We start from the raw sequence: 14,556 nt of genomic DNA, 5'->3' as shown, positions 1-14,556 counted from the left end.
TAATTTGTAGTTTCGCATGGTACCCCTCCCTCCCTCCCTAAACCCCCCCCCTCCCTTGTTTCTCCTAGTATACACGTATTTCCTTCACGTGTGACATTACCCCGCAAATTTTGAGATTAAAAATGATATTTTTGAATGATAACATTTAACCGAGTAACTGGTTTTTTCCACTATCACTTACTAGTACTGATAAGAATTTGCTGTGACGAGTTAATTTTATTCATTAACATAAAGTACATTTACTTGATATTATTTATTTATATGTATATATTAATGTTCATTGCACGAGTATAACCGAGGAAAAAAAAAAAGGTATACATAAAAGGAGTAACATATATTTCATAACAGTATCGTGCCCATATGTATAGATAAATATAAGCATATATGAGAATGAGTGTAATGGGAACTTATTGAGGGCAAACCTTAATGATCATAGATCAACACTGACTGACCGCTTTGTATAATGATAATGATAATAATAATTATAATATTTTGTTTTATAGGTTGTACTAAATATCTGAAGGTAATATACTATTGTTGTTGTTATTATTATTCGCGTTTTATGTATAAATATGATTATTACTATTAGTTATTGTACCCCTTAATCTTTGCTTTTCCTTTGATTAGCAGTGTTGATTTCTAAATATAAATTTTGACTCTTATCTTCTAATCTTTCTAATTTTTTCTCTAGTTGTCTCACTTGAAGGGTCAAATCATCAAAAGCAATCCTCATCTCACGATTCATTTCAACATTCGTATTTGATTGATGACACCATTTCTTATTATTATCTTGCATCATTTCTGTTGTTGTTGCTGCTTCTTGATACTTAAAGGGGTAGGCTGATGTCCTTTCGTTTGCTGTATTTTCTGCTGTGAAATTAATGATGGTAGTCATGGATGAAAAATTGACAGTCCTTGATGGTTTAGTCGATATATTGGCCGTAAAGGCATTCCTTAATGAATCAAGTATGATTAAGATGGTTGAACATTCATTCGTTAGAAAGTCGAGTTCATTCTGTAACTGATCGACGGTTTGATTGGCTAGTATATTCTTTATTTCATCTTCTCCCCCTTTAACGTCATCGTTCAAGACCCCCCCTCGTTTATACTTTTCTTTATCATCTTGTCGTTCCTTAGAGTATTGATTTCGTTTTCTTTTATTGCCTATTAAATTGCATTGAGTGATATTAGTAGTAGAGGAAGGTAATGAAGTATTCAAACGATAACTATGACTCAATTCTGGAAATGGATACAATAATGGCTGTTTCATCTCTGCCTTTTGTTGACAGGATAGAGTTTCTAATGTACATTGTTCATTACACTGTGCTGGATAAGACGGGATTGTATTGATAAACTCTCTTGGCTCATTCATAATGAAAGTTGGTAGCATAATGATATTCGATGATACAAAAGAAGGTGAAATATAAGGTATAGTTGATATTGAATAAAGATCATCCTTTTCCTCTTGTTTGAATAATGAATTTGAGGGAGTGGTTGATCTTGTCTTGTATTCTTGTAGTGATATATTCAGGTTTGAATCAAAAGAGTGTTTAGTATTTGATAACCAATGATTGAATGAGTTTTGTACATGAAAGAGGGACGAGTGAGGAGAAGTTATTGTTGTTGAAGAAGATGATTCTGTTGTAGTTGATTGATTTTGACATATATAATAATTCTCTGATAAATCATACTGGTCACTCATGAGAATAATAATAATAAAAAAGCCCGGGTAATTTACGCGTAAAATCTTTTGTGTGCTTGTATTATTAATGAAAAAAAAAAAGAAAAGAAAAAGAAAAGAAAAGAAAAAGAAAATAAAGGAAAAAGAAAAGTTAAAAGTAAAAGTAAAGAACAGTAAGAATTAAATGAATTTCCATCTTTGTTAGAATAGAAAAAATAATAACATTCGAGTAACACTATGCTTGCCCGCGTTTCTAAGAGAAAAGAATTCACTCCTTTATAATAATAATATGATTGGTATATATTAACGCCACATGCATATTCGTTGTATAATTATAAAATGGAAATATTTGTGGCTAGGTGATGATAACTATGATCACCGAATAAAGAAATATAATAATGGGACATCTTTGCAGTAAATGCTCAAGTATGACAATGTCTCTATTTAGTTTGTCTTTCTTTTTCCTGGTGAGATCAAAGCCCCGTTTATCTACTTTTACTTATGCCTAACAAACAAACAAACAAACAATATGTTTCCAAGGCTTGTAAAAAAAAAAAAAAAAAAAAAAAAAAAAAAAAAAAAAGTGAATTATTTTACTACTCCTTCTCTTGATTTACATGCAAATCTCCTACATACGATGTATATTAATTAGTCTATACACCCTATGCTTTAATGATGATAAACTGTGATAAAAAGAAGAATCTTATCATATATCGTTATTCTTGCAAGCCATGTTGTTGAAAAGAAATGGTCAACAACAACAACAAGAAAATAAAGTTTATATACTAAATTTATTGATTATCCCTTCTGGAATTATTTTTTACTTGTTCTTTCATATTGACTTTTATATGCTCATTGAAGGAAATCCCTTTCTAGATTAGTACTCCGAGAATTTGGAAAGAAGTGCATGTGATCTTTTTTTCTTTTCCCTGCATGTTTGTTTATAAATCCACCTGCATGTAAACTTGTAAATTAAACAAGCATAGAATACACAAATATAAATAAAAGTTCATTTACAATTGGGATTAGTATTCATTATCATTACGCTGCTATCTCATATAAATCATGTATACAGTCAAGTATTTATGCGTTATTATGCTTGTTGTTCATTATAATATGTGCCTTGATTATGTAATGTACATAGTTTAATTAGTACAGGCCAGTTTAGTCTTTTTTTTTTTTTCTTTTCAGGGCTTTATTTTTATTTTGTGTAAATAACGAATAATCTACTTTAAATTTTCATTGCAAATAGCTTATACCTACCTTAAAGTAATCTTTTTGGAAATCATGTTTGTTTTGTACAAGCAAAGACCAACTCTCTACTTTCGTTTTAGTAGATTCAATATATAAATATATACTATTTTATTTTATTTTATTTTATTTTTTTTTTACTTCATCATATAAGGGCTAAAAATAGGTTCACTGTCTCTATTAGTTCTGTCATGATGCTTAATCTTTCCATAGTTGTTTATGTGGATAAATTCTATTAGTAAACTAAAGCTTTAATTTGCATAACCATTCACTAAGAAATGATTCATACGATACTCAAGTAGTGCCAATCTTGCTTTTTTTTTTTAAAAAAAAAAAAAAAAAAAAAAAAAAAAAAAAAAAAAAAAAAAAAAAAAAAAAGTTTGGCACATACAAATGAAAGAAGAAAACAGCTATACCTTATATTATTGTTTACACACAACAGGCTAAAAAGGAGAATTTTAATTGGATGTCGGATGTTGATTATTATTATTATTTTTTTTTACTGTATATTTTGAAACAATAAAAATTACTATTTTATTTTTTTTTTTTCTTCTTTTTTTTTTCTTTTTTCTTTTTTCTTTTATTGTTTTCTTTTTGTTTATTTGTTTGTTTGTTTTTGTTTATTTGTTTGTTTGTTTGTTTGTACATATTTATATAAGCTTATATTTATACACATATATAATATGAATCCAACTTCAACATTATTAACTCCTTTGATAAAGGATGAGGAAGTAGCAGTAGTAGCAGAAGAAGAAGAAGAAGTAATACATAAAAAAAAGGAGACGACAGAGTTACCGCCCATTCCAGTTATGATGCGTCATCCTCATATTATTGCATCTGTAAAACAATATCGTTTAGAAGCGCAGAATGAACAATTACAAACACATATTGTATCTGAATCTTTCATTCCAATGTCACCTAATGTAATGAAACCTCCTAGAAAAAGGCGACGGCCACCTTTCTCGTATTCTTCTTTAATAGTTCAAGCTATATTAGAAAGTGAAAATGAACGTATGACATTAAGAGATATATATACCTGGATTACTAAAAAATATCCAGCCTTATATAATGCAGAAGATACAGGATGGCAGGTGAGATTTTATAGAATATACCTTTTTTTTACAATATATACACATGTATTTAATATATTTATATACCATATAGAATACAATTAGACATAATTTATCTTTAAATCGATGTTTCAAGAAAATACCAAAATCTGAATTAACGGGTAATCAACAGCATAGAGGAAAAGGAGGTTATTGGACAATAGATCCGGTTTATTTGGAAAAGTTTAAAAACGGCTCATTTTCAACGAAAGGAACAGCTTCATTAATGAAACGAGATAATAACACCACCTTATCTCCCTCACCTACTTTGCCAGATACCCCCATTTCCACAATAGCACAAACATACACTCCTACAACTAAAGATGAAAGTAGTCATTCTACAACAGAAAATATAAATAACAAACCATGTCCTATAATGCAAATTCATAATTTATTGAACTAGAAAGAAAGAAAGAAAGAAAGAAAGAAAGAGAAAACGACATATTATACATAGACAACGCATTCATCCTTTTCTCACAATGTATAATTACGAAATTCCGTTTTTTTTAAAAAAAAAAGAAAAGAAAAAAGAATATTCCTTTCTTATATATCAATTGTTACATAATTCCTTTATTCAAAGCATTATATATATATGTATATACATGTATGTATGTGTATATAAATATACATCATATATTAATTTTCATTATAGAAAGTATACATCAATCAATAACAAGTTTTCAATTTATATTAGACTTTAATGGCACACTTCTCAAAAATAATAATAATAATAATAATAATAATAATAATAATAATAATAGTAGTAGTAGTAGTAGTAATAATAAAAAGCTAATGCAAGATAAATCTTATTTATCAAAATACTAAACTTTTTTTTTTTATTTTGGGATTGGATCATAAACTTATTTTATCCGTTACAAATTAATATGAATATTAAACATGTATATACTTTTTGCTTTCATCTGAGCACATAGTATGGGATTGTATTGCACAGGCCAGTTGAATAGAATAGATTAAGAACCCCTTTCAAAGAAAAGAAAAGAAAATATCAAATAATAATAAAGAGCATTATTGAATGTCAACACTAAGCCAAGAAAGTACTCTTGAGTCAAGGTCAAATAAAGTATCAAAGGAGTGTGTGTGTGGGGGGGGGAGAAATATATAACCGAGTTCAAATAATAGTTGGCCGTCGAATATTCCAAAGGAAAAGTGATCGACTAGCAATTTCTTTGAGGTGGTGGTTTTTTTTTTTTTTTTTTTTTTTTTTTTAAGTGGAATTAACTTGTAGATATTTATAATAGTCGTTGGCGTATATAATTGCATGTGCTCGAGACCACCTAATATTTGAATAATAGCTGTTGTTGGTTTTCCGTAGACTACTAGCTAGCCAAGCCAAGCCCAGACGTTATTATCTAATCAGTCGGCTATGTTCAGTATAAGATATCCGCATAAGATAGGGTAAAAACCCTAATCATGGTAAAACAACAGGAAGGAGAAAGAATAGATGAAGACGTTGAAAAGTATTGGTTTTTTAGCTATTCTAAATGAAAAAAAAAGATAGTATTGATTAATTTCTCAATTGTCTAAAAGTTAACTAAGCATGTCAAAAAATGATCACTTTTATTTCAGTTAGCCGCGTTAATCTTTGTTTCAAAAAAATCTTTTAGAAATAGATTTATTTTCATCCAGAAAAGAAAAAAAATTAAAAAAAGGATAATTATTTCTATTTTAAAATAAAATATGCATTATGTAATCTGTTATATCAATCTTGTACATAATTCAATAATATTCCTTAGTTTATCTATTGGCTAGCTATTATTTCAATGATGAATAAGCCCAAGCAATTCTGATATCATACGTTTAGAATTGAATTTTTATTACTATTATTATTTTTTGGCCAAATGAGCACATAGCATTTTTCATCTGCTGTATTGCCCTAGTTAACCCTAATAGTATATAAGTAAGAAAAACCCTCTTATGAGACAAAAAGGAAAAGGATAAAAGTATATGTGTAAAAGGGTAAAATAAATATAATGATTTAGACAGAAATAAGGTGATTGGAAAAAAAAAAGATTAGTAAGATAAAATTCATAAACAATATAAGGATATTAGCACTGTTAGTTGAGTAACTATTTCATCAGTAGTGAATTAGGTTCTGAGGGAGGATCTGGAGGTAGCTTTTCATGAAAGAGGTAATCTATTTCATGTAGAGTGATACAAATAGCTGGCCAACGGATTGTCCAAGGAGCCACATCCTGTGAGTGTTTTAGCTTTTTAATAGGTAGTTGGTTTAGCAGGAAGGAGAGTGGGTTGGTGACCGTTCTTGGCATTTGGAGTCGATGGTGCATATGTAGACATTCAATCGAATGAGTACAACTGAACATTTGAGAAGGATGTTAGGGACATGAACGAGGTATACCGCCAGGTAGCCAACCGAGGCACCAGCAGAGGACTTGGCTTCTTTTCGTATTCGTCATGGGCAGCCAAAGAATTGGATCGACGATCATATGAGGACGACATGTACGAATAAGCTTGGACTTTAAACCCTGACAGAGGTTTTCATATTGAGTTTTTTGAAAACGCAGACGGAGCCGTTTGAAAACCTTCCTATCAAGTTCGTCCAAGATAGGGGCACATTCTCTCCAGAGTGGGTTGACTGTTAGTTTATACCAGTGGGAATGACTGCTGGACATTTGAAGATGAGGTAGAAGTTTGTTCAGTAATGTATCGTCGGGTAGTTGCATTGATCGAATAAGGTGTTTGGCTTGCAGAATAGTAGCTCGGGTTGTCATTGAAGGTTGTTGTACTAGGTGCAGCATTACTTTGGTTGATGATCTAGCAGAACCACCAAAAATACGTCGAATGCATTCATTTTGACAAGCTTCAAGTTTTGTAAAGTGACTACTGTTCAAGGTGCAGATAGCAAGACCATATTCCATTTGTGATCGTATCATTTGGCTGTAGAAGCGTACTAAGAGTAAGCGGTTAAACCCTTTGTGATTGACTCCAAGAGAAGAAATTTGATTCATAGAGGATCCAGCTTTTTTAGTGTTGAGATTAATGAGGACAGCAGTGTCAATAAGTCCACCAGGTTTGATTGGAATTCCAAGATAGCTGAATGATGCTTCACTCGGTAGGGGCATATCATAGTATCATGGTTGTAAGATTTATAACTTAATTCAATAAGATAAATAGTCATAATAGAATATATAGTGCACTTGTACAATAATTCTGTCTATAAACATATTTAGTATATTTACCCTTGTATAGAAAGAATAATTAATTAATAAAAAGTCCTACATCTAAAAATATACTTTTTTTCTATTATTGTTCTGCTGAATATAAATTTATAAAAATAACTTTATACAAGTTAAACTGGGGTAAACTAAGAATAATACAAATACGCGTAATAATTGATTCTGTTTTGATAGCAAAAAGTCAAAGAAAGAGAAAAGACAAAAGACAAGTCTGTGAAAACTTCGTGTAGTTTTTTATTAAGAAAATAATACAAAAATTGTACAAGGAAAAATTATGTGAAAATGTAAAGGGTTATTTATATGTTTTTGCAAGGTAAGTGATATTAATAGAACTATGATTTGGATAAGCAAATATTGCTATAATAAAGCATTAGTCATAAATATTTTCTCCGAATAATTCTGCCTACAATAAGATCTATTTTTATTCTTTTCTGCCTGAGCTGTCGCTGTTACTAAAAATATTAAATTATTATTTCTGGGGTAAGCGACGCGTCAATATTAATTCACAGTGAATATGTCAGCTATAGCAATACCAATTATTTATATGCTACTATTATTATTATCCTATAAGATATTATTACATAACAATATTTATCTTTATAGCTATCTATATATAATATGTATGACTTATAAATAATTATGTAATTGAATATAACAGTCATAATCCTATTGAATTATTATTATTACATAATATAATGTATATAATTATTTTTAATGCTCGAATACTCAAACAATGACTATTATCAAAACTGAGAGTAGAATGAATATTATGCTGTGAAGCGCGATATATTAGTTTTATTTGAATAACCTCTTTATTATGTAATAAATGATGGTTTATTTCTATTAACTTAATTATAAAGGCTACTACAATCACAACAGTCATTGTCGTCGAATGTAAAAGTAAAAGTGTTTCTTGTGGTAGTAGGCGTCTGTGAATTTTCCATAAGAAAAACATCATCAGGCAGTGAGGATCTTGAGGCCATCGTTTGGTCAAAAACTGCTTTGGAAATCCATTGCTACTGGATGAAGTAGCGGGCAACCGCAAACTTGACAGGTTCGCGGATGTGTTGCAATGCGGTTGCTAATCTGCGTTTGTGAATAAAGGAACCAATTTGGTCACGTTGGTATTCCGAGTGATCGTTGTATTTAGGGTCCATGAGAGTTTTACCATTGGAGGGGTCAAATTCTTCATCTACGGTTACACCACGTTGTTTAAGCGTAGATTTAAGTTCGGAGGAATAGTCATTGTGGACTAAGATGGCAGCGAGGTTCCTTGCAGGATAGTGTATATCTAAGAGTTGTCCATTTGAAATTCCCAAATGTCTGAGAATTGTTCGCAGCTTTCCTACTGGGATTCTTGTCTTGGTTGGGATTGTTATAGAACAAGCTCTGGATATAATCATAAGTAATATTATAATAGATGAATTACATAATACAGGATAAAATATAAGCCTGAATATGAAATAAAACTCTGTATATAACATCTTGTGAATAATATAAAACTTATTGACATCCAATTGTCTAGATGTATCAATTATAAGACATCGTATCATTTCTAAATATTTATTTTTATAACCTTGATAAAGGATTCAGGTCGTCTTTGATCCAATAAAATAAAATATAAAAGATATCAGGAACATATACTCAGATTAAACAATAAATTTTTTATTTAAAACTTGATCAGATCATTATAACACCCAATAGATAATCCATATATCAGTCTCTTGAATCAACAAGACGTATATCCGAATACTAACACTGTTTCATGACTCATGTTCTTTGACGGTTATTTTTATTTCTTTGATTCAGGATTCATTAATATAAATACAAGCAGTTGTTTAGACACAAAATAATCTTTAACTTCTTCTTTAACTTTCTTTTAACCTTCTTTATTTTTATTGAATAAAAACAGTCTCAAACTATACTTCCTTTTGGTTCCCTTTCTCTCTTTTTATTTTATCTTTTATCTTTATTTACATTCCATCACAGGGATCTTTCCCTATATACCGCTGTCGGACTTTGAAAAATGCAATTTTCTTTTATGGAAATGGCTCTCTAATATATTACTAGTGAAAAAAATACTAACTTCGTCGTTTCTTGACTTCTTGAGGTACGAAAGAGTAAAACTTCAGATAGTATTAAGCAAAAAATAACAAAGAATATAATTAAGTTTTTATAATATTTAATGGTTATCTTTATTCAAAATTAATAATTTCTCAATATTTATATTAAATTTGCTACAACAATAAAGTTTATGTAACAACAGGGAAAATCGTGATTATAGTAAAGATGCATAAGTGTTGTCTTCTTGATTTTTTCATGTTGTCAACTAATTATGCCGACGTCTTCTATTTTCACAAATTATGCATAATTTTGACTTCTTTCTTCTCACGTCTGAATCCTTTACTATCGGCTTAAATCTTCTTTTATTTTGCCTATTAATTCTATACGATAGATCGTACTCTACTTCTATTGGCTGGTTCTCTACTTCGTTCCTAATAGACTGGACAATCCAACATATTTTAGCTGTAGGTTATCACTACTAGTGGTATTACCATAAAAGGAAATTCTATTTTTCAAAGTCCGACGGAAGTGTATGCGGAATTAACCGTTGGTGGCAAGAACTAGGATAGGTGTAATTGCTTGTTTAGGGAGTCCAGTTGCGTTAAAGAGTGAAATTGTCATTGTGTTTCTACTCATTAGATTTCTGTCATCCATGTGTTCTTGTCTTGGGGAAGACCAGATGGTGCGATAAGGTTGTCTTCGTAACCAAAGTCAAAGGTGTATGAAGCGCGTTGTTGGGTAGGTTGAGAGATTCCCGAAATAAATATATCAGTAGGCCGGGACGATCGGGAAGCCATTGTTTGGTCAAAGACTGCTTTCGAGATCCAGTGCTGTTGAAAGAAATATCGGGCAACGGCGAATTTTACTGGTTCACGAATATGTTGCAAGGCGGTTTCAAGTCTGCGTTTATGTATGAAGGAGGCTATCTGATCACACTGGAAATCAGTGTGATCCTTGTATTTCGGGTCCATGATAGTTTTGCCATTGAAAGGGTCAAAGTCTTCGTCGACAGTTACGCCACGTTGTTGAAGAGTTGATTTGAATTCAGAAACATAATCCATATGTACTAAGATAGCAACGAGATTTCTGGCGGGATAATGGATATCCAAAAGTCGTACGTTGGGAATGCCTAAGCGTCTGAGGGTAGTACGAAGTTTTCCAACAGGGATTCGTGCTTTTGTGGGAATATAGATATAGTTAAACCCTTGGGTACTAGAAGGTTTTTGAAAGAAACGGGCGGCAGCAGCTTGTTTCTTGTGAATACAGGTTGTTGTGTATATAATGATGTATTACATAATATCTTATAATGTACAAATCAGAGTCATGAAGAACCGGATGATATTATAGTTATTAGTTATACACTTTATGCATACAATATTATTTGATTTCAGTTTATAAGACATTCTTGTGATGAGAAAAAATAATGTTATAATAAATACTAACTCTACAAAATAATGATAAGAAAAACATAGTGTAAGGAGTTATTAATGATAAAGATATATGAATTATAGATTATACCTATTAATTATATATATGCATTATTATTTAATGTTGTCTAAAATACTAACTTATAAATATAATCATATACTATCTATGAGAACTCTATTCTAATTGAATACACTATATAATATAATGAAATTCATTTAAGTAGTACATTGAGGAATGAATATAACATAAAGAAGCTGGTTAGAATATAAATCTATATATCAAAAGTGTCTTTCCTATATCATTCACAAGTATGAACAAACGAGATTTTATTATTTTGTTTCAAGAAAAATAACCGGCTAGATCAAGCACCAATAATTTAATGTTTATTAGAGTTAACTGAGATTAATTCTCAGTCAGGGCAAAGACTAGAGCTCTAACACAATAATTTTAATTATTCTATGGGAAATATTCTTCTTTCAAGATATCTTCGCTCTGTTCCTGTCTCGAAGTAACCCGTTCTCCACAAGATATAAATAAGGATCCATTTTACACTCATCTTTTGAAAATTCAGTTTTTCATTTTTAATTTTTTAATTTTATTTTTATTGATAATAAAAGTTTTATAAAGTTTTCACAGATTTATTCTGTCTTATTCTTTTGTCATCTTTGTCTTATCAACACAGGTCTTTGTTTGTTGGTCAGTGTACAATGATCGAGTGAGTCGAGTAAGTCGCTGATTATGATGCCAGGGGGAGTCGTTTTTCGAGGTTTGTTGGTATACGGGGGGATCGACTGTGATCGGTATTCCATCTGCTTCGTCCAATAGTCTTTCATCAGTTTGGGGCTGGTGAATTTGAGGAAATTGAGGAGGGGTAGTTTGAAATTGGAGTTGATCTTTGAGGAAATTGATTTCCTCACGAGCTTTGTTTAATTCGTAGGTGAGAGCTTCGACAGTGTGTTGTGATTGAAATAGGAGGTAGGTACTGTCGCTTTCGGTAGTTTGTGTTTCATTAAGAATTGGTGGAGCAGTAACTGCTGGTACATCGGTGATAGTATCAGTATTGGTAGGGGGTGCTGAGTTTTTGCTAACTTCTTGATAAAGAGTATAAGCACTAATAGTATGACTACAGGAGACTCATTTGTATACAGGTTGGCTTGGGTTGTGGGTGTCATATCCCTTTTTATGAAAAGTGATAATTTTGTTGCATTTCTTACAACAGTTAGCTTGGCGGTTTTCCTTTTTCAAGATTGTACCTGTCATGGTTGTAAGATTTATAACTTAATTCAATAAGATAAATAGTCATAATAGAATACATAGTGCATTTGTATAATAATTCTCTCTATAAACATATTTAGTATATTTACCCTTGTATAGAAAAATAATTAATTAATAAAAAGTCCTACATCTAAAAATATACTTTCTTCTATTATTGTTCTGCTGAATATTAATTTATAAAAATAACTTTATACAAGTTAAACTGGGGTAAACTAAGAATAATACAAATACGCGTAATAATTGATTCTACTCAGAATACACGTATTAGTTATAAAAAATAAATATATACTAAAGACATGAATCTATAATTATAACTCTTAGTAATCCTTCTATAATTATATTATCAAATACAATTTGTTATATTTTTATCTTCTTATTACTCATCATCCTTATTCACAAAATATATAAATACTCTTACATTATTCACCCTTATTTTGTATAACTTATAACTAAGAACAATACTTGTATTGAATTAACTTTTAATAAAACTTATTGACAAGTCTCAACGTACTTCTTCTGTCTTGTTTTCTTTTTATTTTATTCCTTTTATTTAATTCCTTAAACCTACCTGAACCACAACAGTACCAAGTTCCTCGACTTGCTGAGGGCTCAGCACTGGTCGGAGTATCTGGTTGTTGATACCTCGACTGGCAGGCATGAATAAAGGTGTAAAAAATCGTTGGTTTTTTGTTTTGAAATGCTAATTCCAAATGAATTTCGAAGATTATATTCAAGAAGTTAATGATCTCGCGTTACACAAACTAATGAGTGATGAATAACGGGAAGAAAAGGGGGGCTTAAACGAACTACAGGATTTTACCCTAAAATTAGACGATGTTATTTTTTTTCTGGATGAATCCAAACTAATTTTAGACACTCTGCTTACTCTTTTTGGACGAAAGGAAAAAATGATTTCGAAACACTTTGATGGTAAATGTTCAGACTTTTTCGTTACCTGTAATAATCTGAACTCCTTTCGGAGAACCGTGTTTAAAAAGGCGATTTATGTAAGACTTAACCTCTTTTAAACGGAAGAGGACGCTCTCCATCTCTCCAAATCGACTGAGCAATCTTCATTATGTTTAAAGATGCATTAATATCCCTCTGCCACAGTGTTTGACATGTCTTGCAAACAAGAACACCACAGCCACGTACACCAGTAAAAACATCCAAAGTTCTTGTCAAACATTTAGAGCATACTTGGGAGGTAAGATACTCATCGATGGTAACAACCATCAAGTCACCATTACTTTCTCTTCTCTTTAAAATCTTGTAAAAGAGTTCAGTGACTCCACTTCTCAATCCCTTGCAGTGCACTAAGTCTTTGCCAAACATTCCGGCCCCAAATATAAACAAGGGTACCTTTGATTTGCAGTTTTTATACTTGGTCTCTCTATCAGATACATTTGTATACACGCACTTTTTCAGTAAAAATAATAATGATACTAATCTACTGGTTTTTTTTTAACTTCTTTTCCTTTTCTTTTCTTCTTCTCCCTTTTGTTTTTTGGTTTCTTTTTCTTTTTGCTTCTTAAACTTCTGTTGTACTTTTTAGTTCCGTTTAGCAACATGTTTACCATTAGTTCTGGCGCCCTTTGCTTTCCTTGGTACAAGAAGAAACGGTCCTTCGCTGTAGCAGCGTTATAAAACTTGAACAGAGTATCTAAATTATTAAAAATATAGATGGCATGCTGCAAGTACTTTTCTGAGTCAGAAGTCTTGTTGGTTGGTATAGAGCTTTTTATGATGTTAATGCCATGCTCATTTTTTAGTCTGTTCAATTCAGAACTGAATCTTGTTAAACTTGTTAAATGATAGTATTCCTTGGTTGTGCATCGTCGAACATCGCGGTCTAAATCAGTAACTGCAGTAAAAATGATTTTTCTTCCAGGGTCAATTGCTATTGGAAGATATGACTCTTCTACTTCTTGACTCTTAAAGTCATCAACTTTGAGGTGTATTTGGTTAATCTTGACAGTCATATCATTTTGATCATTTCGTCTTTTGTAGAACAAAAAATCAACACTGAAACCGTCTGATCTGATCAAGTTTCCAAACAACTGTCTATTTCTGCCATTTGGCATTATACTTTCAATTCTGGAAGTATGTTCGGTTTAATTATTATAATATTGCCTTTTCTTTTAACTTACGTTTTAATTCTCAATGACTGGAACTTTAATACTTTAAAGAAGAGCCGAAGATGGTCATTATAACCTCTTGGCAACTTTTTACGAGGAAGAAACGCAGATAATGCGTTTACTGACAAAGTTATAGAACGCCAATATAAGGAAGGTGTTGGGAACAGACTAAATCGCCGTGGAAGAGGCAGTCTTCTTACATCGTATTCACAATAGTTGTCGTGTTCAGATTCAATGATAGGGAGCAAGTGATTCAATAAAGGAGTAAATCTACCAGGAGGTTCCAATAAAGTTTTCGCTGTTACTTTGATATTTAGAATATCCCTCAGAGGCTGGCAAAATTGAACAACTTTTTGTGTTATTGTATCATCATTTATAGTTTCTGTTTTGAGTAC

The 14,556-nt window shown here is 31.1% G+C and overlaps 7 protein-coding genes across 7 annotated transcripts; 1 reads left to right on the top strand and 6 right to left on the bottom strand.

The window, feature by feature from the left end:
* Positions 1–601: 601 nt before the first annotated feature.
* Positions 602–1,372, bottom strand: BX663DRAFT_486941 (uncharacterized protein; the record flags this gene model as incomplete). Its single annotated transcript, XM_051524707.1, has 1 exon — positions 602–1,372. One exon carries the CDS (start codon positions 1,370–1,372, stop codon positions 602–604), a length of 771 nt encoding a protein of 256 aa, XP_051382125.1.
* Positions 1,373–3,523: 2,151 nt separating this feature from the next.
* BX663DRAFT_511862 (fork head domain-containing protein) lies at positions 3,524–4,473 on the top strand (the record flags this gene model as incomplete). The annotated part of the gene is made up of 2 exons (XM_051527942.1): positions 3,524–4,023; positions 4,097–4,473. Coding segments are annotated over exons 1-2 (751 nt in total), but the record flags the coding sequence as incomplete, so codon positions are not given.
* A 1,515-nt stretch (positions 4,474–5,988) lies between these two features.
* BX663DRAFT_511858 (uncharacterized protein) lies at positions 5,989–7,149 on the bottom strand. Its single transcript, XM_051527941.1, has 2 exons — positions 6,442–7,149; positions 5,989–6,375 (listed from the first exon to the last, which is right to left on the bottom strand). The coding sequence occupies exons 1-2, from the start codon at positions 7,140–7,142 to the stop codon at positions 6,129–6,131; spliced, it is 948 nt and encodes a 315-aa protein (XP_051382123.1). The 5' UTR covers positions 7,143–7,149; the 3' UTR covers positions 5,989–6,128.
* A 1,123-nt stretch (positions 7,150–8,272) lies between these two features.
* BX663DRAFT_552561 (uncharacterized protein) lies at positions 8,273–8,659 on the bottom strand (the record flags this gene model as incomplete). Its single annotated transcript, XM_051531379.1, has 1 exon — positions 8,273–8,659. The coding sequence occupies one exon, from the start codon at positions 8,657–8,659 to the stop codon at positions 8,273–8,275; it is 387 nt and encodes a 128-aa protein (XP_051382122.1).
* A 1,296-nt stretch (positions 8,660–9,955) lies between these two features.
* On the bottom strand, positions 9,956–10,723 carry BX663DRAFT_552560 (uncharacterized protein; the record flags this gene model as incomplete). The annotated part of the gene is made up of 2 exons (XM_051531378.1): positions 9,956–10,573; positions 10,694–10,723. The coding sequence occupies 2 exons, from the start codon at positions 10,721–10,723 to the stop codon at positions 9,956–9,958; spliced, it is 648 nt and encodes a 215-aa protein (XP_051382121.1).
* Positions 10,724–11,396: 673 nt separating this feature from the next.
* Positions 11,397–12,681, bottom strand: BX663DRAFT_486937 (uncharacterized protein; the record flags this gene model as incomplete). The annotated part of the gene is made up of 3 exons (XM_051524706.1): positions 11,397–11,859; positions 12,002–12,087; positions 12,592–12,681. 3 exons carry the CDS (start codon positions 12,679–12,681, stop codon positions 11,397–11,399), a joined length of 639 nt encoding a protein of 212 aa, XP_051382120.1.
* Positions 12,682–12,978: 297 nt separating this feature from the next.
* Positions 12,979–13,629, bottom strand: BX663DRAFT_511847 (uncharacterized protein). Its single transcript, XM_051527940.1, is given in 3 exon segments — positions 12,979–13,125; positions 13,145–13,412; positions 13,478–13,629. 3 exon segments carry the CDS (start codon positions 13,601–13,603, stop codon positions 13,106–13,108), a joined length of 414 nt encoding a protein of 137 aa, XP_051382119.1. The 5' UTR covers positions 13,604–13,629; the 3' UTR covers positions 12,979–13,105.
* Between the last annotated feature and the right edge of the window lie 927 nt (positions 13,630–14,556).

The sequence above is a fragment of the Cokeromyces recurvatus genome (assembly GCF_025118155.1).
Source record: "Cokeromyces recurvatus strain NRRL 2243 chromosome Unknown BX663scaffold_15, whole genome shotgun sequence".
In the NCBI taxonomy this organism is placed as follows: domain Eukaryota; kingdom Fungi; phylum Mucoromycota; class Mucoromycetes; order Mucorales; family Mucoraceae; genus Cokeromyces; species Cokeromyces recurvatus.
This window is presented reverse-complemented; position numbering and strand designations above follow the sequence as displayed.

Coding starts and splice junctions, on each gene's coding strand:
- BX663DRAFT_511858 (XM_051527941.1), bottom strand. CDS start 7,142: ATGCCCCTACCGAGTGAAGCATCATTCAGCTATCTTGGAATTCCAATC. Junction 6,376..6,441: donor AGAAGCCAAGTCCTCTGCTG/GTGCCTCGGTTG, acceptor TCAAATGTTCAG/TTGTACTCATTCGATTGAAT.
- BX663DRAFT_511847 (XM_051527940.1), bottom strand. CDS start 13,603: ATGGTAAACATGTTGCTAAACGGAACTAAAAAGTACAACAGAAGTTTA. Junction 13,413..13,477: donor AAGAAGTTAAAAAAAAACCA/GTAGATTAGTAT, acceptor TCTGATAGAGAG/ACCAAGTATAAAAACTGCAA.